This window comes from Lachnellula hyalina (genome assembly GCF_007821495.1).
Source record: "Lachnellula hyalina strain CBS 185.66 chromosome Unknown contig00035, whole genome shotgun sequence".
Taxonomy (NCBI): domain Eukaryota; kingdom Fungi; phylum Ascomycota; class Leotiomycetes; order Helotiales; family Lachnaceae; genus Lachnellula; species Lachnellula hyalina.
In genome coordinates this window covers 76,504-100,558 of record NW_022157149.1, presented here as the reverse complement: position 1 = coordinate 100,558, position 24,055 = coordinate 76,504, and the positions used below count along the sequence as shown (strand labels likewise).

The following is a 24,055-nucleotide window of genomic DNA, read 5'->3' as shown; positions in this document are numbered from 1 at the left end:
CACAAAATGTCTACACCAGACCTTGGAAGACTCGACCTTTCAGACTCGGACACAGAAGACCTATTCGCGTCCCCCTCCAAGACCTCTAAACCTACGCCGAAGCCTAATACCAAACCCTCTGACCCCCAGCGCAATCCAGAATCGAAATATGACGCTGAGCAGGCGCGGGAGGCAGCGCTGAAGAAGGAGTTGGAAGGGGTGCGGGGCATCAACGAATTGATAGAAGGCGTGGTGTCAAGTCTTGAAAGCGCAAAGGGAAATATGGAAGTCAGTAACTCCCAATCCTCTCTATAATCCCACTAACCATCGCCGGCCAACCAGACGGTCTCGAAAACCGTAACATCAGCCTCGACTCTCCTAAATAGCTGGATCCGCATCCTTTCCCAAACAGAACACAACCAGCGCCTGATCCTGAACCCCAATTGGCAAGGCGCCAGCCAGGATATCTCAGATATGGAGAACGAGGTTGTGCTGAAGGCACAGGCTGCTGAGCGGAGGGCGGCGGAAGAGGAGCGAAGAAGAGAGGAGGCGAGACGGAGGGCTGAAGATGAGGAGAGACAACGACAGGCTGGTACTAACGTTAGAGGGACGAGGGGCACAAGGGGTAGAGGAAGAGCTAGCGGGAGGGGGTTGACCGGAAGTGGATATCTTGCAGGAGGAACTACGAGAGGGGCTTCACGGGGTAGTACGGGTGGTACGGGTGGTACGGGTCTTGGGAGAGGAACTGGTAGTGTGAGGGGTAGAGCCCGGGGTATTAGATGAATACATTATCCTACATGAACGCCTTGCCTATCCAATACGCCTGACATGCAATGGTATACTTATTTCTTTTTGAAGAAATCACTCATCTTTTTCATCCCAGTCGTATTTACCTTCTTCAGGTTCTTCACTCCCCTACTCTCACCAGCTTTCTTCCTTTTCTCCTCTTCTTCCAATTTCCGTTTCTTCTCAGCTCGACTTTCTCCATCTTCATCCTCCTCTAACGATCGCTTTTGTGACGTGCCGCCGAGTTGCCTTGCAGCGAGAGCTTCTTGTCGAAGCTTAGCTAGATGTACAAGATGTGCTTCCAGAGGTGCAAAGTCGACGGTCGAAGTAGATGATAGGACAAGCTTTTTGATTGTCTCACTGAGGTACGGTGCAATATAGTTTGAGCAGATGAAGAAGAGTGCAGTCCGAAGTCGTAATAGATCTACTACACCGTCTGGGGCATTGATGGGGGGTATGCTTGGCGTTTTCATATGCTGAGTGGCTGTACCCTGGGAGTGCTCAGAAAAAGACGTGGCTGCTGTCGAAGCTTCTGAGAAGGAGCTTGTAGCTGTGTCTGTTGATGTTGTCGATGCCTGGGTATCTGGCGTATCTGCTGGCGTCTCTTCATCATTTAGGGAGCTTTCCTCCCTTTTTATGCTCAAAATGGGCACATCGAGTGATTTCCTGATGAATTTGTCTTCCATACTTGCTGGCAATCCATTCTCAGACATCTTCTTGGCCTTTTTCAACAATTCCCTCGTCATTTTCTCCTCACTCAGTCGATACATGGTCTCGTCTCCTGCATCTACCGTATCACATACAGCGGCCATTCTCTTTTCAATCGACGCCCGTAATGAATCTACCCTTAACAAACTGATCAAATGTGGCGACGCCGCTGTGACCTTATCCAGATAATCTTCTCCGGACAGGAACAACTTCTTCGGGGGCTCTGAACCTCTGGACGCAGATACTGGGGCCAGGACAGGTAGAACAAAGAACAGAGGGTCCATTGGAGTCGCAACAAATAGCCCTGCATCCCGCATAATATATCCGCTTGACGAGAGCTTGTCCGTCGAGTCTTCCACCCCATTGTCCCCATCTACGGCTTCCGCATCCAGCGAAGATAATAACAAGCTACGAGGGGTCGATTTTGGTGTCGCTACCTTTGTAAACTCGTAGAATCCTCGTTCGGGACAGACGAGATATCTACTATCATTGGTCGATCTTGGGTTTTCGACAGAGATGACACGAGCATTTTTGGATATGCCTTCGGGCAATATAAACAGCTGTGGAGGATTGGCGACATTTGGGCCCAATTGTGTTTTTGGCTCTGAGGTTACTGGCGCCTCAGTTGGTTCCTTTTTCGCTTTCGTTGACGGTCTCCCTCGAGTCTTCATTTTTGCTTTTGGTGTTGTATAATTGGAAAGGATTGTCCTACTGTCAATAAAGGAAATGTACCAATGCCAAGAAGTCCGGGGAAGACGCGTCGAACCGCGTTGAACCGCGTCCGTCAGGAAAGCGCGTTTACATCTGAAACATGCATAAGTTTTGTACAACGGCGACTTCCTCAATGAGTGAAGGATTACTAGTGAGGATGATGCACTTGTACAAGTTCTGATCTCGGTCTCTCATGGTAAATCAATCTATCACCGTTCCTAGGAAATTCTCCCTAAGATAACACCACTCTATAGTTCTGTTTCGCATTGAAGGGGATAATAAATAACATTATCTGCCACCCCTGCTCATAGCAGCATCTTCGCTCACCAACAACGCGGCGGGCAGTGGGCAACATAGATATCTACTGATGGCGTCGCAAATCAGATCATGTCGCAAGGTAGGCACCCCAGGAAGCGCGCAGTTCTATGATTAACATATCGAAGTCGGTAACCCTGAATGGCCACCAAGGTCACCCCACGACGTCTTGAAGAGCACTCCCGGTGGTCGTAAACGCCTTCAACTCCTCGCAGAACGCCGCTCTCCATCTCCTTCGCCATTGAAACGGACGGGCTCAACACATTCGATAAGGAACAGGGGGAAGGACTTGATGAAATTAGATATGGATGGGGGTGATTCAGACGACGATGAAGAGACACTTCAGCTACAGCTGCAAGAGATCCAAGCGCGATTGAAGCTCAAGAAGCTGCAGAAGAAGTCGAAACAGGGCTCGGATACGGAGAATGAGGCCAGGACAGGCTCAAGGCCACTTTCTAGGGCAAATTCGGTGGCCGCGAGTCGTGCGCAGGCAAGGGTTGAAGGATTGAGAGAGGAGCGGTTGGAGAAGGAGAGGTCGATGTCACAGGCTGGCATCAATGTTCCTGTATCTCCTCTTCGAAGAGCACAGCCAGCCCAGGCTCACACGTCGCCGCAAAGGGTACTTTTAGGCATCGACAAGGGGCTTACAGGTAGAGATATTTCGTTAAAGAGGGCACCAAGTCTACGAAAAAGGGAAGATGCCGAAGTTCCGGAGAGGCGACTGGGTCCTTTCCTACAGAGACCAGCCTCCCAAGCTGCAGGGCGAGATGGCTCATTTGCGTCTTCTCGAGATGAAGACCGGCCTAAATCGTTCAGTGAACGGATGGCTGCCATGAGAGCACAGCAGACCGATCGACAGGAAAGGGAGTTGCGTATCAAGAGAAATAGGAGTACAGCGTTCAACATCGACCAGGACCAGATGCAAAGTTTCAAGGAAGCTGCAGTAGAATTTCCGAGCGCTCCTCACCGAGCACCGGAATTCAGCAGAGACGATATATTGAATGGAATCAATAAGCCTAGTAGCACCATACCACGGAGTAAAACGACGCCGAATCTTCGTTCGGCTATGAGAGATTCTAGCGCTACTACGAATAGCACCTCAACAGCCAGAACTGATTCTCGCGCATCAGTGGACATACCTCCAAGGAAACGGGAAGCTGTCAAACCCAACGTTCCACCAAGTGAAGTCACGGAGGCAGATGCTTCACAATTCGAACCATATTCAACCGCACATCTTTCAAAACGAATCATTCCACACCAAGTGCTCACACGTACCCTCACTGGGAAAAAGACATTCCTCGTCCCAGATCTTCTTAGAACAGTCAAAGCCCCAGACTTTCAAGGTCCAGACATAGAAGAGGATGTAGTAGTCTTTGCAATCATTGCTAAGAAGACCCAGCCTATGAAACATAATCAAAATGCTAAAAACGACAATCGGGGTAAATATATGATTATGGGTTTGACGGATCTCAAATGGGAACTAGACCTATTCCTCTTCGACTCAGCCTTCGACAAATTCTGGAAACTCACCACAGGCACCATCATAGCGATCCTGAACCCCGGTTTCATGCCTCCCCCAAAAGGTCGCGAAGACACCGGCAAATTCAGTCTAGTCCTAAACTCTGATGCAGACACCATTCTAGAGATCGGCTCAGCGCGAGACTTGGGATTCTGCAAAAGTATCAGAAAGGATGGCAAGACCTGCGACTCCTGGGTCGACAAACGCCACACCGAGTTCTGCGATTTCCACGTTAACCAAACCCTAGCCAAAACACACTCCAAACGCATGGAAGTAAACACCATGAATTTCGGCAAGGGTGACTACGGCCGCCGGAAATACAACTCGCAAGACGTGACCAACCGCGGCAAGAAAGAAGCAGACCAGAAAGTTCGCTATGACAAGGGATCACATAGTCAGATATACGTCAATAACAAGACCACAGTCAACAAGCTCGACGACGTGGATTTCGACCCTGATGCATTTCACCGTGGCTCTAGCAAGGAAGAGCGGATGACGAGACAGCTGCTGGCGAAGGAGAAAGAGAGGGATTTAGAGGACAAGCTGCGGACGATGGGGGAGGGGCTTGGTGCTGTTTATATGCGCCCTAAGCCCTCTAATTCCAAAGCTCATCCCAGCCATTCCCACCCATCGAATGATATAGCGCCTACTGATGCAGCGTCCCTCGGTCTCTTGAGCGGGAAAGCAAAAGATGTAGCGCTCTCACCTATCAAACGAAAACGAGCAAATACGGGTTCTAGCTCCGCTGCTATTGGCTGGGGAAATAACTTAAGCAAGGAGTTGGGTAGGATGAAAGATGGAGAGAGTCTGCAGCCTGTCAAGAAGAAGACGCGGTTTGTGACTGAGAAGGGGATTAGGGAGGCGGGCAGGGAGAGTTTGGGGGGTGAGGTTGCGAAGGAGATGATAGTTACTTTTAGTAGTGATGATGATGATGAGCTTGATATTGTCAGGGAATGATTATGGATGGAAAGGGGAGTTTGGGCTGGTATGGTATGGGTATCGGTAGAAGCAAGCTTATGCAGACCAAGTATTGACTTGGGTTTGGGATTCAGTGTTCGCGAAGTTCTGGTATGAACTGGATGAATAAACAAACATACTTTTCTAGGTTTACAAATACATGGATGGGTTCAATTCTGTGAATAAATTATGGAGTGCAAGCCTTGCTTGTCTTATTACTTAACTTCTTCAGAAACGTCATCTGAATCCTATGGCGGAGGTGAGTGAAGCTAATCAACTGAGAAGATAAATCTGAGGAAGATATGATTATACAATGCTTCAAGCACACAGATCGAGCCTAGGACCCCCCTCTTTCCAATACCCATATAACAATTCAAACCAACCTCCTCAAAGAGTCAAACCCTCTCAAACCAAATCCTCCCCTCCTCCCCCATCCCCACCTCTAGCGCAACCCCAAACTTCCTCACCACGCCCTCACTCCCTAACACGAACTCCGCCTTACGCACCGCCCAAAAAATTCCTCCGGGCGCGGCCCGCGAGTCCATATACGCCAGGAAAAACTCGCCGCTGACGTGCTGCAGCTCGAACGTGGTCACCCAGCTCGCGTTGTCGCGGTAGAAGTGTAGGGTGTTGTTTAGGAGGACTAGCGTGAGGGCGTGGTAGGCGGGGTGAGTGTAAGTGCCTGTGTAGGAGGCGAGGGGGAGGGTGAGGGGGAGGGGAGGAGAGGGGATAGAGGGATAGAGGGCCTGAGGTGAGTTGTAGTAGGTGTGGTTGCGGCGGTGGAGGAGGGCTTGGTTTCTGTGAATGGGTGAGTGGATGGATGGATGGATGGATGGATGGGGGTTTAAGTTTCTGTGATGTCTGTGGTGTGTAAGGGGGTGGTAGCTTACTGCTTATTCCAATCATAGCGCTTTTCGGGAGGGATGACTAGCTTTTCGTCAATCAGGTCGTAGATTAATTTTAGGATTGCGAAGTTGGAGGTTTCTCCTGTGTTGCCGAAGGAGACGAGGCCGTAGTTTAGGTCGGGGAATATAACTAACGTGGGAGATGGATTAGTCGTCTTATTTGTATACTGGAAAAATAGGGGAAGGGGTCTGATTTGGTCATAAAGAAGACTGACTACTTACCAACCTCTGCGCCGAAAGCTTCCATGCCGCCACTATGCCCAAAATACTCATATCCCTGGTACACGCCATGATACCAACCGAGAGCGTAAGAGCGGGGTCCAGTATATGGTTGAGGGAACCGTGACAGTTCTCCACTAGTAGGAAGAAGCGTACGGGGAGTTTTCAGGGCTGCGTAGTCTGAATTGGAAAGAGGTCCGGAGGTGGTTAAAAAGGCTCGGATCCATTTTGAATAGTCCAGGACGTTGGAAATCACGGCACCCGCTCCAGAGACAATATAAAGGTCCATGTATGGAACCGGTTGGTACTTTTCTTCGTAATAGACATAGCCTTGAGCAAAGGGCTCTGGAGCTGCTTGTGCGGCGTCTGTGTCGAAATACTATGTCTGAAGTTAGCAACATGCAGCGATTCAAAACGAAAAGGAGTACTTCATTACTATTACATGACAACTTAAATATTTCAAGTTTTAAAACTTTAAGATATAAAGTAGACTCATTCTTGTTGACAAGAATGGAATAGACATACCGTAGACTTCATCCCCAACGGCTCCCAAATATTCTCTTTCAAGAAATCACCCAGCCCCACCCCCGTGAGTGTCTCAACAACATGGCTAACAGCAACAAACATCATATTACAATACTGAAACCTCATTCTCAACGGCGCAGTGAGCGGCAAATGTCTCAAACTCCGCACCAAATCTCTCACGCCCCTCTTCTCGCCCTTCTCATTCGTACCCCCGTAACTGGCATCATGAGCAGGCATGCCAGTACGATGAGAAAGCGCGTCTTCAATGGTAACGTGCTCGGTGGAATACAGGTCCGGGAGCACGAAATCTTCCCGGATGAGACTGGAGATCGGCGTGTCCCAGGAGAGACCGGTGTAGTTGGATGAGGAGATAAGGAGGGCCATGGCGGCGGCTGTGAAGGCTTTTGTGGTGCTGGCGCCGCAGAAAAGCGTTTCTGGCGTGACGGGTGTGGAGGGAAATGAAGAGATACCGTAGCCCTGAGAGAAACAATGAAATGAGTGCTGTGCTTTTGATGGTTCATACCACATGGAACGCTTGAGACGCGACGAGACGGTTTGTTGTAGAGGAAGGTTGAAAGACAAAAGCTCACCTCTGCCCATGTATCATTGCCATCAACAACCGCAATCGAAACGCCAGGTACATGCCATAGCTCCAGTGTATCTTTGGCTAGTTTTGCAAATTTGGCGTCAAATGGACTGGTAGGTTTATCTTTCAATACATGTTGCTGCCCAGCACCATTTGCACAAGGCACCAATTGTAGCAATGCCGTCAACGAAAAGAATTTGGAAAACATCTTGAGGTTTGTCATGGTTGAGCTAGGTCAATTCGCAAGTACTTCTGGAGACTTTAAATCTTGAAAAGGCGCATCAAAACTTTTTGATGGCTGCCTGAAAGTATAAAAACGCATGGACAAGAAAACAAAGTCAAAGTCATAGCACGACAGAAGCGGTTGGTGTGACGCCGACGCCTCCCCTCATACCCACTTACCTGCATCGGGGTAAATGTACCCCATCTTACTTGGTTGACAAGTAACACAGCTACAGCATGATTTCTCATATATGTTAATATTAATCTACTCTATGCTGCTTCGACTACACGAAGTAGGCTATGGCAGATCTGCGACAGGCTCACCTGATGCGGCGACTGCGCTCTTCATAGTTAAAGTCTTACAAGACCTTGTGCAGCAATGCGGCACGTGATTCTGACTGTCTTCGTCCGTTCCATCAACCAAAGATCCAGCATACTGTGCTTTCCAATGGGCTGCCTTTTCAGAAGCAAGAGTATGTTCAGGTTGTGTTAGATTCCATGTATTCCGGATATTATATTTTCTGTCCGCCCCCTTCATAGTTCTTCTTCCTCTTCAGTCCTCATAGCGGGCTCCGGAAGAGGTGCGTGGGCTGCTTCAGCGGCGGCAAGAACATCTCCACCTCCGCTGAGGCCCAAACCTAACCGCTTCTGTATAGTTTCATTATCAGTGTCGTATAAGCTAGCTCTATGCTTCTTAAGCGGACTACCGACGACATTATCATCAAGCAAGTTTGCGCCAAATACGCTGTTTGACAGTGTTTGGTTGGCTGTAGGTGCTGTATCTATTTCCGCCGGGGGAGTTGCGCCGACAGAGGTGGTACCGATTGACCCAGGGGACTTCCTTGAATTTGCATTCAGGGGCTCTGCAGAGTGCTGTCGCTTGAGCTGTGATTTGGTTAGCATCAATCACCCATAAAAGAATCAATAGACTTGCCTTAATTCGTCCCACACCGTCTGCGAGTTCTCCCGTATATTTGGCATCTTCAGGGCTTAGCAGAGTCTTGACATCTTTGTCATCGACATCGTCCATCTTGCCAACAATCTCAGCATCGTCATCATCTTCGTCACTATCTTCTTCCATGGCTCCAATGCTTCCACTACTCTTCTTTCTGGACTTGTTTCGATTGGTGGAGCCATCGTTATCTCTGAATGACGAAAACCCAACAGTTCCGCCAGGCTTTAAAGGACCAAGGTTGGAAAAGTCGAGCTGAGTTGAGCGTCTCTTGGTAGGCCCAGTAGTTCCCTTTTGCTGTTTGGATTTTAGGATGCCCATCTTCTGCAGTTGTCCTTGTGAGAGCTGTTAGCAATGCACTCGAAGAAAAGGGCTGTAAACTTACTCTCGCCTCTATAGAAGAAAGTAAACACTGCAAAAGGCTTCTCTGGTCCATCTATGCCTGTGACTGTTTGCGTACTGATCGATTTTGGATCCAAAGTCTTTGGCTTAGCAAAGCTCGTGGTGTGGTCAACATCGGCCCCGTCACCGCCTTCATTATTACCATCCTTGCCCTCGTCATCATCATGGGCATCAAACTGGGGTGAGTATTCTCCTCTCTTGATTTCTCCAGATGCTAGAACACGGAACATGGCGACCTTAATTTGGCCAGCAGCCTCTGGTAGATCATCATCGTCCGAGTCGGAGCTGAAGGAGTCCTCATCATCGGATAGTTTCTCGATTGGTGAAGACTCATCTGCCCCGTACCTTAATACACTCCGTGAGCCCGAAGGTTTTCTCGTCCCCGACATCGGATCAGCAAGATCATCATCGCTGCCATTTTCTTCCTTCTTGCGCCGACGGCGTTTCTCGAACTTTTGTCTACGCTTCTCGAGCTTCGCCGCCGCATCTTGGCCATCTAGATCAAGGCCATTCAGCCATCGCTCCAATCCCACTTCGCGGAAGAGGAATTCTCTCTCAGCTAGTCCACCGCCTTCTGAATCTGGTACCTGGACCCAACGCGAATTGACCCAAGTCTCCTCGCCGGGACGCAGTAGAGTAGCAACCTCTTCCTTTACACGACCATCAAAATAGATATAGGCAGCGATGGTCTCGTTCTCGGACTTCGTGATAGGTACGTAGGGACCGACAGAACCAATATATGTGCCTCGCTGGGAGGTGTTGCCGGGTAGGCCAGCGACTATTTGAGGCTGAGGGTGTGGATTCTCCGGGGTAGACTTCGGTGTCGAGTACGGGACACCCAAGCCGGGTGTGAGGAGAGTTATCGAGATGGCAAACTTGGAGGGCTCGGGCTTATTTGAGGCTGGATCTTGGGGAATCTTTGGCTTCGGGACTGGGATGTACGTATTGACGCGTGAGACTCTAGATTGCTTCTGCACTGAGTATTCTGGCAGTGGGGCGCCTTCCGCATGGACGCTCACTGCGATGCCCTTGAAGCAAGGCATTCTGCTTCAAGATGGTGCTGTAGCAACCGAAGCTGCCCAGCGGACGTGAATATGCAGTTTTCGAGGGAGGGCAGTTTGCAAATTCGTGAGTTGTCGAAGGCGGGATTTGTGGTTCTACGTGTACCGGTACAGTACCTATGGCAGGTTGTGGTTGTTGTAGACAGATGCGGGAAGAGGCTGAACGGTAGCGAGGCAGCAACTCGAGGAGTGGCAGCGTAGATATGACAGAGGCTGAAATAGATTGAACAGAGTAAGGTAGGTAGGACTCCAAATAGTAGTAGACCCCAGACGCAAAAATCTACGGATTCCCGCTTCAGTATGCGAAAGGTAGGGCAGGGCAGCAGGGGAGGGGAGTGGAGGGGAGGTGTGGAGGTTGAACTTACGAGGTGCCTTGGTACTGTAGGACAGAACAAAGCGGCGCCTTGTCGATAGCCAGCAGTTCAGAGGTAAACTTCCCGCAACCCATACCTTCATTACCTCCTTTACCTTAGATAAGTTGATTTTTAAGACTTTTTATATCCAGATCATTATTCACAGTGGTCAGGTTCACGAGTAGGTTATTCCATGTTTCATAATTTCCACATGTTTTTTTATTCCACAATTATGATGGTTTAATCCGAAAGTACAGCAACCCAGTAGGTGATCCTGTCCCATCATCACTTCCAATTGCCACTTTGTCACCGCCCCAGCTCATCTAACAGACAGCGGTTGTCTCGTCAGATTCATGTGATGGGCAGTCTGTTATGATCCCCGTTACCTGTCGCCTTTATATTGCCGCCCTTTGTGCTATTGCCACTTAGGCTGATGGAATCTTCGGTATTCGTCCACTCAATTGTAGAATCACCATATCCTTTTTTAACTTTGGCATGTTTGGTCGCTATCTTATGTTCTGTTTCACCAGTCAGCGTTTGTACAGCGACAGAGCATCTTTAATCATGTAATGAGAGGAAGCTTGGTATGGTCTCAGACTGTTGAGCTTGAATTCGGGTTTGTCTCAGCATGAAGGTAAACCTTTCAGCTGGCCGTTCTTAAGGCATAAGTGTAGTCATCAGAGAAGCTGAGCTGAGGAAGAGCGGAAAAGAGCTGATCGAACGTACCAAAAAGTGTGTCTGCTGGAGTAGCGGTGTTCGTTAGCATAACATAATTCGATTGATAGCAACAGGAGCTAGGTCCAGGCACGGCATGAATGCGTTCTCTTGGTGTATGTTAAGAGTCATTGTGTGTTGGTGATTTTGTGTTGGCAAGGAAAGGAGGAAGAGATTTCGGAGGGAGGAATTTGCTTTTGAGTCAATTTATTCTGCTGTCGCGCTAAACCACTTTAGCGAGAGTTCCAGGGCAACCAGAAACGACCCCGCCACGCCTTCATAAACACCATCGCAGCAGAAGCATCTCAGACTCAGGAACCTCACCAAGAAGACTCGAAATATCCCGTCAATATGGCAAGTAAGTACATTGCTATTCTAGTCTATGCGCTGTCATTCCATGTCGTTATACTATAAAATTCTCTAATACCAGCATGATACCATTGCTAACTCATCCTCTCAGACTTTTTAGAAGTCGCGCGTACGTGGAGCACTCTTCCCAAGGCCTCCAAATCTCTGTTCGCATGATCAGATTGCTCGAGGCATTCCGCAGATGTTGCGAGCGGATATTCGTATACCCCTCCGCCAGAACAAGGCTGATCCTACCCCGCAGAGCAATTCACCCAGTTCTACTACAACCAGTTCGATCAGGACAGGAAGCAGTTGGTTCCTCTCTATGTGAGTGTCAAAAAGGGATCTTTTGACGTTAATGCTAATACGAGCATAGCGTGAAAACTCCATGTTGACCTTCGAGTCGGCCTCGGTACAAGGCGCAACTGGTATTGTGGAGAAACTCGCAGTAAGAAGGCTTGAGTTTCTGCATTGATATATGGTTATTGACCTTATCTATAGGGACTGCCCTTTGCGAAGGTACAACATAAGGTCGCGACCCTCGATGCGCAACCCAGTGGAGAGTCCCAAGGCATTCTGATTCTTGTAACTGGTGCCCTCCTGGTACGTCTCACCAAAGTACTGGTTCGGAAAACCAAGAAGGTTGCTAACCGGTATCACCAACTAGGTCGATGAGGAACAGAGACCCATGAGCTACAGCCAGACATTCCAGCTCCTTCCCGATGGTGCTGGCAGCTTCTACATCTTCAACGACATCTTCAAGCTGGTTTACGGATGAGCTCGCCACGCTCTGTACGAACGATGTGTTGAGTACATAAGGAGTAGATGCTTAGAGGATGATTTCGTCTTTGTTTGCAAGCATTATACCTGCTTTCTAGAAAGTGAGAAAATGTTGCGAGGGAACGTACAATGGGCATTGGAAGGATTTTCATATTTCTCAATTCTTTGGGGGCAATTCCATTAATGGAATATGCCCAATGTACGGCATTGAAATATCATGACCTGACGCGTCCCGGCTGAGATTTTTGCTATTGAAAGTGCATCATGTGCCTACCCGTTCAGTTACGAATCTTTCAGGCTTCCTTCTGAGTAACGAATCCTTTGTGCCTTGAGAGATCTCCATTCACAAATGGTGATGGCTCTTATTTCTTGACAGAACCAATCATGATATTGACCTGATTTGAAAGATTATATTCTTCGATTGAAACTGATGTTCATTTAATCAAAATTACAAGTACCAGATTAACGTGTTGCCTACACTTTGACCCCTGGTGACCCCATACAATTGCTTAGTCATCCCGACAAGCCTCGTGGCTTACAGCTTCGAGACGTAACCTTGCGAACAGATCAACAAAATCGCAACCCCCAACCCACCTCTTCTATCACCATTCCCGCACACGCAGTCACGAACCTCTACACTTCTAATACTCGCGCATAAAACCCACAATCCAAGATCTCCGGCGGTCAGGAAACTGCTAAGAAGCCTTGGTACCCGAACACCCCATATCGACCGAGTTAAACACGCAAACATGACGATCGCCGAGGAATTCGCGACGAGGAATTTCAGTAGGTGTCTTCTGTCTGTCTAGGGCTTAAACTTAAAGGAGAAAATGGCTAACTATGGATTGCAGGTATTTATGGACAATGGTAAGCTGGCAGCTTTTGTGTTTTGTTCAGGTATTTGGAGCTTGCGTGGGCAGTCAACCATTCCCGCTGGGTTTCCCTGAAGCTTCACAGATGGTAGCAGAAGCTTTAGGCAGAGCTCTATGGGATTACTGGGTGATAGACTGTGATCAGGCTGCTTGGAAACACTACACTGTTGGAGCTGGCTAGTTATGACAAGCTCGGAATCCATGGAAACAATGCTGACATTGAGGGGAATGGCAGGACTGGAGTGATCTGCATATTCTTATGTTTCGCCCTCGGAATCTCACATCTCTTCCACGTTAGCATCATGATTCTCTTCGGAGCTTTATGCCTGTAGGCCTTCCTCCCAACCCGGCCTCTCTATACCCCTAGCTAACAAGCTATTATTACAGTGCAAGCTCATTCCTCATTATCTTCATCGAGATCCCGCTCCTCCTACGCATCTGCCCCACTTCCGCGAAATTCGACACCTTCATGCGCCGCTTCACCACCAACTATATGCGCGCTGGTATCTACCTGGTGATGGCAATTATCCAATGGCTTAGCATTATCAAAGAGGCGTCCAGCTTGATCGCCGCTGCTATAATGTTGACGGTTGCAGCTGCGTTCTATGCTCTGGCGGGTGTTAAGGGCCAGGGCTTTGTGGGGAGCAAGACGCTTGGTGGACAGGGTGTTGCGCAGATGATTATCTAAAGGGCGGAGAGAGGTGGTGGTGAGCAGACGCAGGTGGAGGAACACGGAGAGACAGTGATTTTTTTTGGACGGAACTGCGGGGCTTGGCTGGATGAGCGACACTGTTTGCAATGAATGAGGTGAGGATTAGAAAAGGGAGAAAGCATGCGAATTGGGGTATGGCGTTACGGGCTCTCGCGGCTGGTTAAGCTGGCTGTATTACGAAATTATCTCATCGGGGGGCTCAGCAATTGTACTTTTATGTCTCGATCTCGGTTTCCAATTGCCGTGGGCGATGATTGCGTGTGTATTCGGAATCTTGGACCGTTGATTAGGGATGGAGGTTTTGCCCCAAATCAAGTGCTGATTTAGTCACGAGCTTTCCTGAATGCCCTTGTCCAAAACCAACGTCACTCAGTGACATACCTAGGTAGGCAGAAGCAAGCCACCATTGCCGGCGACACCGCATGGGCCATTTCGCGGGGAAGGCCTGAATCCTGTAGTTGGGAGGAGGTGGGTGTACTAAACTACTGCAGCTTCATAATACAACCACGTGAACATTGTATACTGACCATGGCTTTGGCATAGCATAGGATGGTGACGGCAACGCCGAAGGTTTGGGACTTTGTCTCATGCGCAGGTGGGACAGGAGGAGTTTCTGCTCAGAGACTTGCAATTGCTTTGACGATTCCTCCTACGGAATATATCCATAGCCATACCCATAACCATAGTAACCCATACCTAAGTATACAGTACGGTAGTAATAACTCGCACCTTGATATTGAACCCCTCTTTCAAGCCGTCCGTCGATCCCGATCACGAGGTGGCATTCTGGAGCCTCTGGGCCGGCCCTGGACCTGGCAGCCTGGGTCGTCTAGTAGGGCACCTTAAAGGGCAGGGCGTGGCGCACACCCCCCTGTAAAAAATACCTCTTTGGCGTGACCTATCACCATGAGGGATTTTCCTTCATGCGAACGGTGACTGGGTAGAAGAGACCTCTTGCATTGCAGCAATGGAAATGTGGAGGGAGGAAGAGGAGCAGTCAATTAATCGATACTACAGTACTTGGCGTTGACTGAATCATCGAATTATATCGAATTGAACCTGCTGTTGCCGAGTTGCGTGATGAATGAACACTCGAACCAGGATTTTCCATTTATTGTGGATTGGCGCTGTTCCAATGGTTGCCCAGCTCGCTCTTGCAAGTTGATGCCGCAGCATGACGGAAGTCTTGTTTTAGCGTTGAGCAGTAAGAGGAACGTGAGCAATGAGACCGCTTCTTCCACTTCCACTTCCACTAACTACCACTTCCCCTTCTCTTTCTCTGACTTCTAAAACTCTTCGTTTTTCTGGACAGCTTCGATGGTTGAGCTTTGAAGATCACACTTTTTGATACTCCTAATAACAGTAAGTACGTCTGCAATCATCCTCAACCCATTGTTTCCCTTGAGCCGTTGTTGGGCTTCGGTTTAAGCCGTTCTGGGTCACCACGCCCTCACAACTTGAGCAGTCAGGTACCACAGAGCTGCTCACAGCTTCTGAATTCTCCGTTTTATCCATTGGATTGGCATGGTCTGAACGTTGGCGGCGTGGCTCCTGCGAGTGGATAACATCTGCAGTGCATCCTTGGAACATCACAATTCTTTGCAAACCCTTCTATTTACCCTCAAACCCCTCCAGGTTTGACTGTTACATGACTCGCTTCAGATTTTACACTCCCACCTGGCAGCATAACTAACAGAGAACGCAGACAAGCAAACTATTGTCTTTTCTCTCATCTGGGCCTCGAATTATACACAACATGTCGACAGCAGTTCCTCAAGTACCTCCTCGTCCTACGCGGGCCCAGAACCAATCCTCGGGCAGCTCCAGTTCTCTTGGCAGTGACATCCCCAAGATCCCACCTCGTCCTGCCAACCGTCGTCTTGACCGTTCGGCTTCGCCATCGAGAGAGAGCTTTGCTCGATCTCCTCTGAACGAAACTCCATTTCTGGGACATAATGGCAACCTTCCCAAATCTTCCTTAGGCGGAAACCTCCGCAACGATGCTGGCGATGACTCTGGAGCGGATCTGCCATCCCGCCCCTCGAGCGTTGCCCTGCCTTCGATTGGGCAGGAAGGAAATGAATATGCGGAGGTATTCGACGCTTCGAGAGAGCTTGGCACATCAAGTACACAAACTCGAAATATAGCCAATGACCTGAAGCTTCATGCCCCAAAGCCATCTCTGCCAACTTCAAGCGCTACGCAGAGGGTCTCACAGGTTACTCGTACCGACTCCGAGAAAGCAGCTTCTTTCGGCATCGGAAAGGCTGGCAGTGACGACAAGGATCCATCTTCGCGTGATTTGAAGTCAAGGACCAGCTTTGCTAGCCAAGCTTCCAATGACACTGAACGCCCCTCATCAAGTCTCGAGAGCGACCACGGCATTCCAGAAATCGGTCAACGTGTGCCCATGTACCCCGATGCCGGCGACGTGCAAGCTCCTTCGCCGGCTCCATTCGCGGCTCCCTATGCACCAGGCATTGGATTCCATAACGACGGCTCGAAACCGAGACACCACGCCCGCAAAACCAGTGCTCGTGAGCACGATATGCCACTAGAAGCTTATGGCAGACATGGGCATCAGGTCCTTCCTCACGATCGTTTCGAGAGAGCATACTACGAGAAACACCCAGAACTTTTTAAGAAGGAACTTGGTCAATATGGAGAAGGGAAGCCGGAGTGGGCTATGAGCAGTGATGATTTGAACAAAATCGTTCGGGATACAGCTAGTAGGGGTTCTGGACTTGGTAAGGATTACAGTTGTGCTATTTGCACATAAACCACGCGAGTAATCTAATATAATCTAGGGACATCCGCAGCAATCGGAACGCCAAATGAACAAGTCGGCCACCAAGCAGCTGAGGAATACACCTCCCGTATGTCTTCTCCTCGCCCACAGTCATCGGGACTTCAACTTGCCCATTCGAATACGTCTCAGACGCATGTTGATTCACCTCTGAGAAAGACATCATTTCCTACAGACATCCAGGGCAAGACGGAGTTTGAGGGCACACTCTCTCGAAGCCTCCACGCACCTTCAGATACTGCTCTTGAGAGTGAGCTTGACGACGACGATGTGATTCACGTAGATACTGCACGCCGTACTAGCCATATCTACGGGGGCGGATCTGTTCCCCAGTCAACCGAGGAACTTGGAACCCCCGGTGAGCCAGATGAAGAAGACGCTGGTTATGATGAAGGATATAGTGCTCCTATCTTGGCCTCTGATGAAGTTGCAAAGGAACCCTTTGGCTATGAGCTTCAACCTGCTGTTTCTCCCCTTCTCGAGCGCAAAAACAGCCAGGATTATAGCTTTTACCAGCAAAAGTCCGCTAGTCAAACAAGTTTGTCTGGAAGCAGGCCCTCAAGCCGACCTGGAAGCATTCATGGAACCATCCCTGGCCTTCAGTTTCCTTCTTCTACGAAATTGGAGGATTTGGAGGAGTACGAGCCACTGTTTCCAGAGGATGAGAAGAATGCCGGCATAAAAAAGCCATTGACAGCCGCAGATAGATTAAAGCGACCTGAACTCATGAACCGTAAATTTCCCAGTCAGGATATCTGGGAGGATACCCCAAATAGCTTGCAATATACCGCTACCGTTTCGACGCCGCAATTACCAGAAGAAGGCGAGACCACCGAGGCCAAAGAATCCAAGGAGACTCCCGAGCAAGCATTTGCGAGACGACAAGAGGAGCTTGCAGAGAGCGAATCCAGTGGAGCAGAAAGTTTTTTACATCAGGAGAAGAAAAGCCCGTGGTCAAGCAAGGCTCACCTCAATCTCGATACAAGACCAGGAGGCATGAAGCAAAGATTCCCTAGTCGAGATATCTGGGAGGATACTCCTGACAGTTTACAACTACAAACAACTGTAGCCGGACCGCAATCACCTGAAAAGGAAGTCCTCGCGACCCCCGACGAGCGTCCTACAACTGGCGCAGTGGCATATCATCAAGAAAAAGCTGCCGCCGGCCTTCCACTTGGACGTGAAGAAGGCCGTGCTACCACAGGCATCGGAGCTCTTATGAAACCATCAATCCCAGCCCGCCCAGTCAAGTCGAAATTGTCACATTCGTCAGACAGTGCTAGTGATGCACAGCCTACCGTTCTAGAACGCCCATCTAGAAAGTCAGCATCGGCGGATACCGCCACACCTCCAGTACCAACCAAAACAAAACCCCAAGTGCCTGCACGACCTTCAAAGCCCATATCGCGTGATTCGGGAGAAAATGTTCCCCTATCCCAAGTACTGTCAAATTCATCGGCAAAATCTGTCGGATCGGATCAAGGTGCTGCCGCTGCAGCCAAGCCAAAACCACCAGTTCCTGCGAGACCCGTTGGGAGTAAAATTGCGGCTCTCCAAGGTGGCTTCATGGCGGACTTAAATAAACGTCTACAACTTGGTGCCCAGCCCCCGAAGAAAGAAGACGTTGTGGCGGAAGAACCTGAAGAGGTCAAGGAGAAGGCGCCATTAGCTGATGCTCGAAAAGGTAGAGCACGCGGTCCAGCACGAAGGGCACCGGCTAAGAGCCCAGCTCCAGTCAGCGACGCCACAGAGAAATCTACCGTTCTGGGCTTTTCCTTGCCTCAGACTGTGTGGCACATTGATCCGGAAGAGGACTTAGTACACATTGATGCTCCGAAGGAAGCAGCAACGGCGCCGATTGCCACAAAAGCTACGCAGTCGGAAACCCCAAAACTTGCAACCAACATTTCAGGTCAGGAGTTACATGACATTCCTGGTGCTAAGCATATCCCGGCACCGATGACAGACTCTTCAGCGATCGAATCCGCACAGGCTGGAACGGTTGAGGAAGCAAAGGAAGCTACGATTCCAACTATGATAAGTGATAATGGGCACGAGCTTGAGCCGAAACCAAGCGAGGAACCAACAGCTGAGACTACGCTCGAGTCAGCCGAAGAAAATGATCTCTCTGATTCGACTGCCACTTTGAAGGCCGATACCGAATCAGAGACTATAGAGTAGATAATAACAGATATGTGTGCCAGGTTTTAGTTAGTAGTAGTCTGAGAACAGACAGACGAATCAATGCATTACGTTTATTACGTTTCGTTCAGCAGGACTTTGAAGATTCAAGCTTTGGAGAGTACCATGGCTCCCGAGCGGGAACTAGTTCATTAGCAGAGCCGCAGTTCGGCTTCACTACCATCTTGTCTGTGTGACACATGAGATTTGTGGGCTATCATTACATCGCAGCAAACTTCTACGGTTTTTAAAACTACTTCGTCGTGCTTCCACAAATTTATCCGCTATCCTTCTCCTCTCTTTATTTCGTCGTAACATGGTACACCATGTCAGGATCGCATTCCGAGAGATTACAATAGGGCCAACAATAGCTTTTTCAAGGCTTACAGCCCTAAACCCGCGCCATACAATACTTGAGGTGCGCTACAATATCATAAAGTTCACATGCAAATAACTGACGAAAAGAGCGCTGCTACCCTCTACGTTTCCGACCAACTTCGTAACGCAGCACACCTCAACCCAAGATGGGTCGTCCTCATCCTTTTCTTCGTCGACGAGGAGATTCATGGCTTCAGACCTTTCTACTGCAACCCTCGCCTCTCGTCGTCCTTTTCCTCTTCATCACAGCATGCCAGACCGCGTCGTTACCCCTTGGTGGAAACCAAGCCCACCAACTCGCCGCTTGAGATACAGCAAATGACCTAGATGGCATAAACGCCCCATCGGAGCACAATTTCAAGACTATTCCTGAGCCTGGAATGCCCGGCGATGTCGATTTCCGCATCTTGGCAGCGCAAAATTTGAGTTCTTATGACGATACGACGGGTTCCTTTACTATAGACGGGGATAAATTGCCTAGGGCGCTGAGCCAGATGTTTCAGGCAAGACATGGTCTTGGGAATGGGTATATATCTACTGAGGTGCCGTTCATGGGGCCCTTCTTTGAAGTGGATAGGAACCAAACACATAAGCATGGCAATGTGACGACTTCATAGCCACAGAAGAGTCAGAGACTTGAGGAATGGTGTTCTAGGATATGGACACGTGGTAGGCTTATTCTCATACAAAGTGGCAATTTTCTCTGGGAGCTGAGGAACCAGGAGCTGCTTTAGGATTTCATATGTCAGCTCCCGAGGCAGCTCATGGGCTCCTTGGCACCCACCAAGCCCTTTATTTTTCACTATGCTAATTCGTTGGGACAGGATGCACCCTCTAGCAGCCCTCACGAACCCAGACTACACCGTTGGCATAATAAACTTTCGCCTGTCGCACTTTGCGCAAGCGCTACGCAATCCACCAGAAGGTTACGTGCATGATAAGTATAAGTTTAGTAATGACAGTGCGTTATATTCTTGAACTACTGGGACGGGGTGGGTGCTTAATTATGAGTATCACATTAATCCGGGAGCGGATGGAAGTCTCCAGGAAAGTGGTCGATTCAACTTAACTAAATATCCAGATATTTTATTATCTTCCCAGTTTAAATACCGTTTATAGATCTTCATACTTTAGTGCCAATTCATAAAAGGTATTATTCACGAATTCGATGCGTTTGAATGGGTATCGAGTTTTTATAGAGTACGGAATATGTAATGGTCTAGACCTGTATACGACCTCTCTTGAAAAAGATAGTTAACAATATCAGATGGGTGTTTCATTCGCATTGTTTTCACCTTTCAGTGGGATAGAGCGAAACGACTTCTGCAACTTCAAAATCTCACAGAGCTTAACCTCCCCCTTTCCACCCCACCCCGCAATCCCACCCTCCACCTCGGGCCTAACACTAACATACCACCCCCAAGCCATCCGATCCAACTCCTCACGCCCAACTTGGCCAACCCAGCTCCCAATCAGCTTATCTAATGCCCCGAGCAACATTCCCAGGTTATCCTCCTTCTCGTTCCTCACCTGCTGCAACGTTTTCTTCTTCCTCTTGCCCTTGGCCCCGTTCTCCTGCTCCTTCTCGGGCGGACTTGCAAACGCATTCAGAATATACTCCCTCGCGCCCTCGGGTCTGTGAATCGGCAAGCTATTGGTCCCCGATCCGTCTTTGCTCTTCAGAGCTTCGAGATCGAGGCCCCACAGTGCTTCATGGCCCAGCACGCCAGCTACGCGAAGCCGTTGTGACAGTGCGTCGCGGGATACTTGCGACATGATGCGCCACCTGTCTGGACCCAAGAAGACACCACCGTACCAGCGTGTTACTACCAGAAGGACGTTTTGAAGATTGTCTGCTTGCAAGATGCCCAAGAGATGGGGACCGGCGCCACGCTCACCGTTATCGCTGTTTTCCTCAAAAAGGTTGTTCGAGGTGGGTGATTGCACGCGGTAGGCGTACATGTTGTGATCGGCGGAGCGGATCTCAGCATTAAATGATACTAGCGACCTAATGCAATTCTCCGCCTGCGTTGGAGTCGTGACAGTAATAGATCGTGCTACAAATGTTGATCCCTTAGACGATATAGGTGAAGAAACCGTCCAGCCATCTCCTTCCGGCTTGGAAACCGATGGCGTCGGGCCGTCTTCTTTCACCGTGCTCTGGCTTTCGACTTCTGTATTTATTTCTATTTTGTCCTCGTCCCTTTTGACTTCTTCTTCTCGCCATTCATACCCACTCCTCTTCAATACGCTAATCTCCCGCCCCATAACCTTCACCTTCGGCTGGCCGCTCCCCCACCCCTCCTCTTCAGCACTCTTCCCCTTCTCCAATCCAATACTCAGAGCCTTGCTCCTCGAATTGACACTCACCACCGCTTGTCCCAGACTTAGTCTACTACTTAAAGGCTGTTCCGGCATCGTATATTTCAACAACTGTACCGCAAAAGCCAGGACGAGCGGGGCTCTGTTTGTGTATACAGTGCATTTCGAAATCGCCTCTTCGTCCTCCGACGGCTGTGGTAGAGCAAGGGAAGCTTCCAACTCCTGCGGTGTCTGAGGCGAGTTCGGCACATAAGCCGATCTCGCTCGTTTCGAAGAAGGCAGAGCGCTATCAGAGGCGCGTTTGCTGCCTGCCGAGTCGGCGGGGGATTTGAGATGCGCTTTGCAGGCTGCGAGGAGGGATTTAGCTGCCTTTTCGTCGGAGAGGGCGGCTATTAGGGCTGGGGCTGTAGAGGCTGCTATGTCGGATATACTGGGCGGTTGTTAGAAGGTATATTGACGGGGCGGAGGGGAACAGGGACCTGTAGAGTCCTGCTCCTTGAAGAGCTTGGACGCGTCCCATGGCGGACAGCATGGGGAGTTTGTTGCGGCCTGTTGTTAAGATACGTAAGAGATCTTGGAGGTCTTTTTGGGACGCCATATTTGCCATTATTGTATAAGGTTGGTTGGTATTGTAGATTGTGTTGAATGCCCTAGGAGATCCGCGTATACATACAGTACTACTGTATACTGCAGGCACCACCCCACGCGAAGCGAGGCGATGTGGGGTAGCTCCACCCCCCTTTTTGAGAAGGTTGAGCTTAAATATACGTCTTACATCCAGGTAGAGGACTTTATAGTGCGTTGTTTCAACCTACAACGTCGTTTGTATCGTGTTGACAAGCAATGATACAGTATCTGAGAGTTATTTGATCCTTCTGGATACCACGGAGTTATCGGAATTAGATTCTATCGTCTCATATTAACGTTGTATTATTTCACGCCTACTCTACCTCACATTACACAGAGACCATTTCAACGTCTTCCAGATATCATTTACTTTGATACTTGACTTCGGTAAGAAACATGAAGTTCATCGTGACCGGCTGTACCGGTTTTATCGGATCCGAAGTCCTCAACCAATGCCTTCGAAATCCATCCATCACATCCATCGTTGCTCTTTCCCGCCGTCTACTCCCAGACACAATCAGCAATAACCCCAAGCTCCAAATCATAGTCAAGAAAGATTTCAATTCCTACTCAGACGACGATATCAAAGTCCTTTCTGGAGCGGATGCCTGCATATGGTCAGCTCCGATCCTACCATGTCTTCCAGGTGTTTTCTTGCTTGTATTAACTAGATTAGGTGCATGGGGACAACAGCTGGCGACAAGGTTCTTGAAATCGACTACCCACTTGCATTCGGCAATGCATTTTCCAGAACTTTAGCAGAGTCCCAAAAGAAATTCCGCTATCTGCATCTCAGCGGCGGCATGACCGAGAGAGACCAAAGCAAACCCCTATGGTTCGCAGGAAACATGCGAAAGCTAAAGGTAGAAAGAATATGCCCTCTCAGTACATATATGGATTGGATACTAACCCTGATTTCAGGGACAAGCAGAAGTGAATATGCTCTCATTCGCAGAAAAGGAAGAGACGGAAGGTTTTTGGGAGACGGTGATTGTGAAGGCGCCATTCGTAATCAAAAAGGATATTACAAGTCCTCGAGATGCGTTTGGTTGGATGATGGGGAATAAGCGCTGCATACAAGTGGATGAGTTGGCTGCTGCGATGATGGATGTTGCTGTGAATGGGTCCAAGGATATTACATTGTCAGATGCAGAAGCATTGGTGGCTTTGGGGCGTGCAGCACTTGAGAAGGTGAAGTGATTTTTGAGGGGGAAATACTAATTGATATTTTCTGAGGCTGCATATAGCTGCATATATGTTGAGGGAAGGAGTGAGAGAAGAAGCTGTGATATCATGGAACGAATATACAAAACAAGCTTGACAAACTCCATAGTACCTAGGTATCAAATAAGCAATGATTCTGAATCACTTTGCCTCAAAGGCTCTATGTCGATCTTCAAGGTTCTAACTCTAAGAAGTGCAAGAACCCCCAGTAATGCAACATCCCCTCCAGACGCCCCGACTCAAAACGGTGGGATCTTACGAGTGGATTGTTAGCAACGCTCTAAAAACACATTAAAAAAAATCCAACTTCTCCTTCCTTCCTTCCACCTTTTTCTGCCTGTTTGATTGATTCACGTTCTCGGAAAGGACATCGGCGCACCGCACCATAAATTGGCACCTATAACGCATAACCTACACATATCCTAATGTACCTATGTTCGTATCGTTAATTGTCCATCTAGCTTCATCGATCCCGAAGCCATCACCAGCTCCGCGCCAGTAAGTGAACAAACAATCCGCCTCACGGTATGCACTAAGAGCTAGCCCCGAGGTTGTGGTTTGATCCATATCAAATCGAGAACTCAGGATCTGCAAAAGTATTAGTCTGAAACAACACTAGCTGGGCTCACCCAATTAGTAGGAGAAATCAAATCATCATCACAGAATAAAAGTCCGGTCTCAGAAAATCACAACTCCTATTTTATGATACATACAGTCTCCCTGCCCACTCTACATGGAATACAAGCGTAAAGCAAAAAACCATGTTCACGCCGTATAATCTGTTTCCCCGCGCCTCCATGCCCCGTATTTTGCCCTCTTCTGTCTTTTGTACAGAAGAAGGAACGAAACATTATCATGTAGGATGCATTAAGTAGGAGAGAAAAAAGGCAA

At 49.0% G+C, this 24,055-nt stretch overlaps 10 protein-coding genes across 10 annotated transcripts; 6 read left to right on the top strand and 4 right to left on the bottom strand.

The window, feature by feature from the left end:
* Positions 1 to 6: 6 nt before the first annotated feature.
* Positions 7 to 762, top strand: duo1 (DASH complex subunit; the record flags this gene model as incomplete). Its single annotated transcript, XM_031148303.1, has 2 exons — positions 7 to 267; positions 322 to 762. 2 exons carry the CDS (start codon positions 7 to 9, stop codon positions 760 to 762), a joined length of 702 nt encoding a protein of 233 aa, XP_031007012.1.
* A 59-nt stretch (positions 763 to 821) lies between these two features.
* On the bottom strand, positions 822 to 2,144 carry LHYA1_G003330 (uncharacterized protein; the record flags this gene model as incomplete). Its single annotated transcript, XM_031148302.1, has 1 exon — positions 822 to 2,144. One exon carries the CDS (start codon positions 2,142 to 2,144, stop codon positions 822 to 824), a length of 1,323 nt encoding a protein of 440 aa, XP_031007013.1.
* A 427-nt stretch (positions 2,145 to 2,571) lies between these two features.
* Positions 2,572 to 4,975, top strand: mcm10 (DNA replication licensing factor; the record flags this gene model as incomplete). Its single annotated transcript, XM_031148301.1, has 2 exons — positions 2,572 to 2,581; positions 2,628 to 4,975. The coding sequence occupies 2 exons, from the start codon at positions 2,572 to 2,574 to the stop codon at positions 4,973 to 4,975; spliced, it is 2,358 nt and encodes a 785-aa protein (XP_031007018.1).
* Positions 4,976 to 5,370: 395 nt separating this feature from the next.
* flp lies at positions 5,371 to 7,433 on the bottom strand (the record flags this gene model as incomplete). The annotated part of the gene is made up of 5 exons (XM_031148300.1): positions 5,371 to 5,773; positions 5,866 to 6,010; positions 6,103 to 6,478; positions 6,625 to 7,101; positions 7,215 to 7,433. The coding sequence occupies 5 exons, from the start codon at positions 7,431 to 7,433 to the stop codon at positions 5,371 to 5,373; spliced, it is 1,620 nt and encodes a 539-aa protein (XP_031007017.1).
* A 533-nt stretch (positions 7,434 to 7,966) lies between these two features.
* On the bottom strand, positions 7,967 to 9,829 carry LHYA1_G003327 (uncharacterized protein; the record flags this gene model as incomplete). Its single annotated transcript, XM_031148299.1, has 3 exons — positions 7,967 to 8,317; positions 8,382 to 8,719; positions 8,770 to 9,829. The coding sequence occupies 3 exons, from the start codon at positions 9,827 to 9,829 to the stop codon at positions 7,967 to 7,969; spliced, it is 1,749 nt and encodes a 582-aa protein (XP_031006978.1).
* Positions 9,830 to 11,265: 1,436 nt separating this feature from the next.
* On the top strand, positions 11,266 to 12,040 carry ntf2 (Nuclear transport factor; the record flags this gene model as incomplete). Its single annotated transcript, XM_031148298.1, has 6 exons — positions 11,266 to 11,272; positions 11,375 to 11,392; positions 11,525 to 11,589; positions 11,639 to 11,710; positions 11,764 to 11,865; positions 11,930 to 12,040. The coding sequence occupies 6 exons, from the start codon at positions 11,266 to 11,268 to the stop codon at positions 12,038 to 12,040; spliced, it is 375 nt and encodes a 124-aa protein (XP_031006977.1).
* Positions 12,041 to 13,216: 1,176 nt separating this feature from the next.
* tvp18 (Golgi apparatus membrane protein) lies at positions 13,217 to 13,602 on the top strand (the record flags this gene model as incomplete). Its single annotated transcript, XM_031148297.1, has 2 exons — positions 13,217 to 13,242; positions 13,302 to 13,602. 2 exons carry the CDS (start codon positions 13,217 to 13,219, stop codon positions 13,600 to 13,602), a joined length of 327 nt encoding a protein of 108 aa, XP_031006976.1.
* Positions 13,603 to 15,382: 1,780 nt separating this feature from the next.
* On the top strand, positions 15,383 to 18,613 carry LHYA1_G003324 (uncharacterized protein; the record flags this gene model as incomplete). Its single annotated transcript, XM_031148296.1, has 2 exons — positions 15,383 to 16,373; positions 16,434 to 18,613. The coding sequence occupies 2 exons, from the start codon at positions 15,383 to 15,385 to the stop codon at positions 18,611 to 18,613; spliced, it is 3,171 nt and encodes a 1,056-aa protein (XP_031006975.1).
* A 1,641-nt stretch (positions 18,614 to 20,254) lies between these two features.
* IMPACT lies at positions 20,255 to 21,920 on the bottom strand (the record flags this gene model as incomplete). Its single annotated transcript, XM_031148295.1, has 2 exons — positions 20,255 to 21,743; positions 21,772 to 21,920. 2 exons carry the CDS (start codon positions 21,918 to 21,920, stop codon positions 20,255 to 20,257), a joined length of 1,638 nt encoding a protein of 545 aa, XP_031006983.1.
* A 416-nt stretch (positions 21,921 to 22,336) lies between these two features.
* LHYA1_G003322 (uncharacterized protein) lies at positions 22,337 to 23,140 on the top strand (the record flags this gene model as incomplete). The annotated part of the gene is made up of 3 exons (XM_031148294.1): positions 22,337 to 22,557; positions 22,617 to 22,803; positions 22,862 to 23,140. The coding sequence occupies 3 exons, from the start codon at positions 22,337 to 22,339 to the stop codon at positions 23,138 to 23,140; spliced, it is 687 nt and encodes a 228-aa protein (XP_031007016.1).
* Between the last annotated feature and the right edge of the window lie 915 nt (positions 23,141 to 24,055).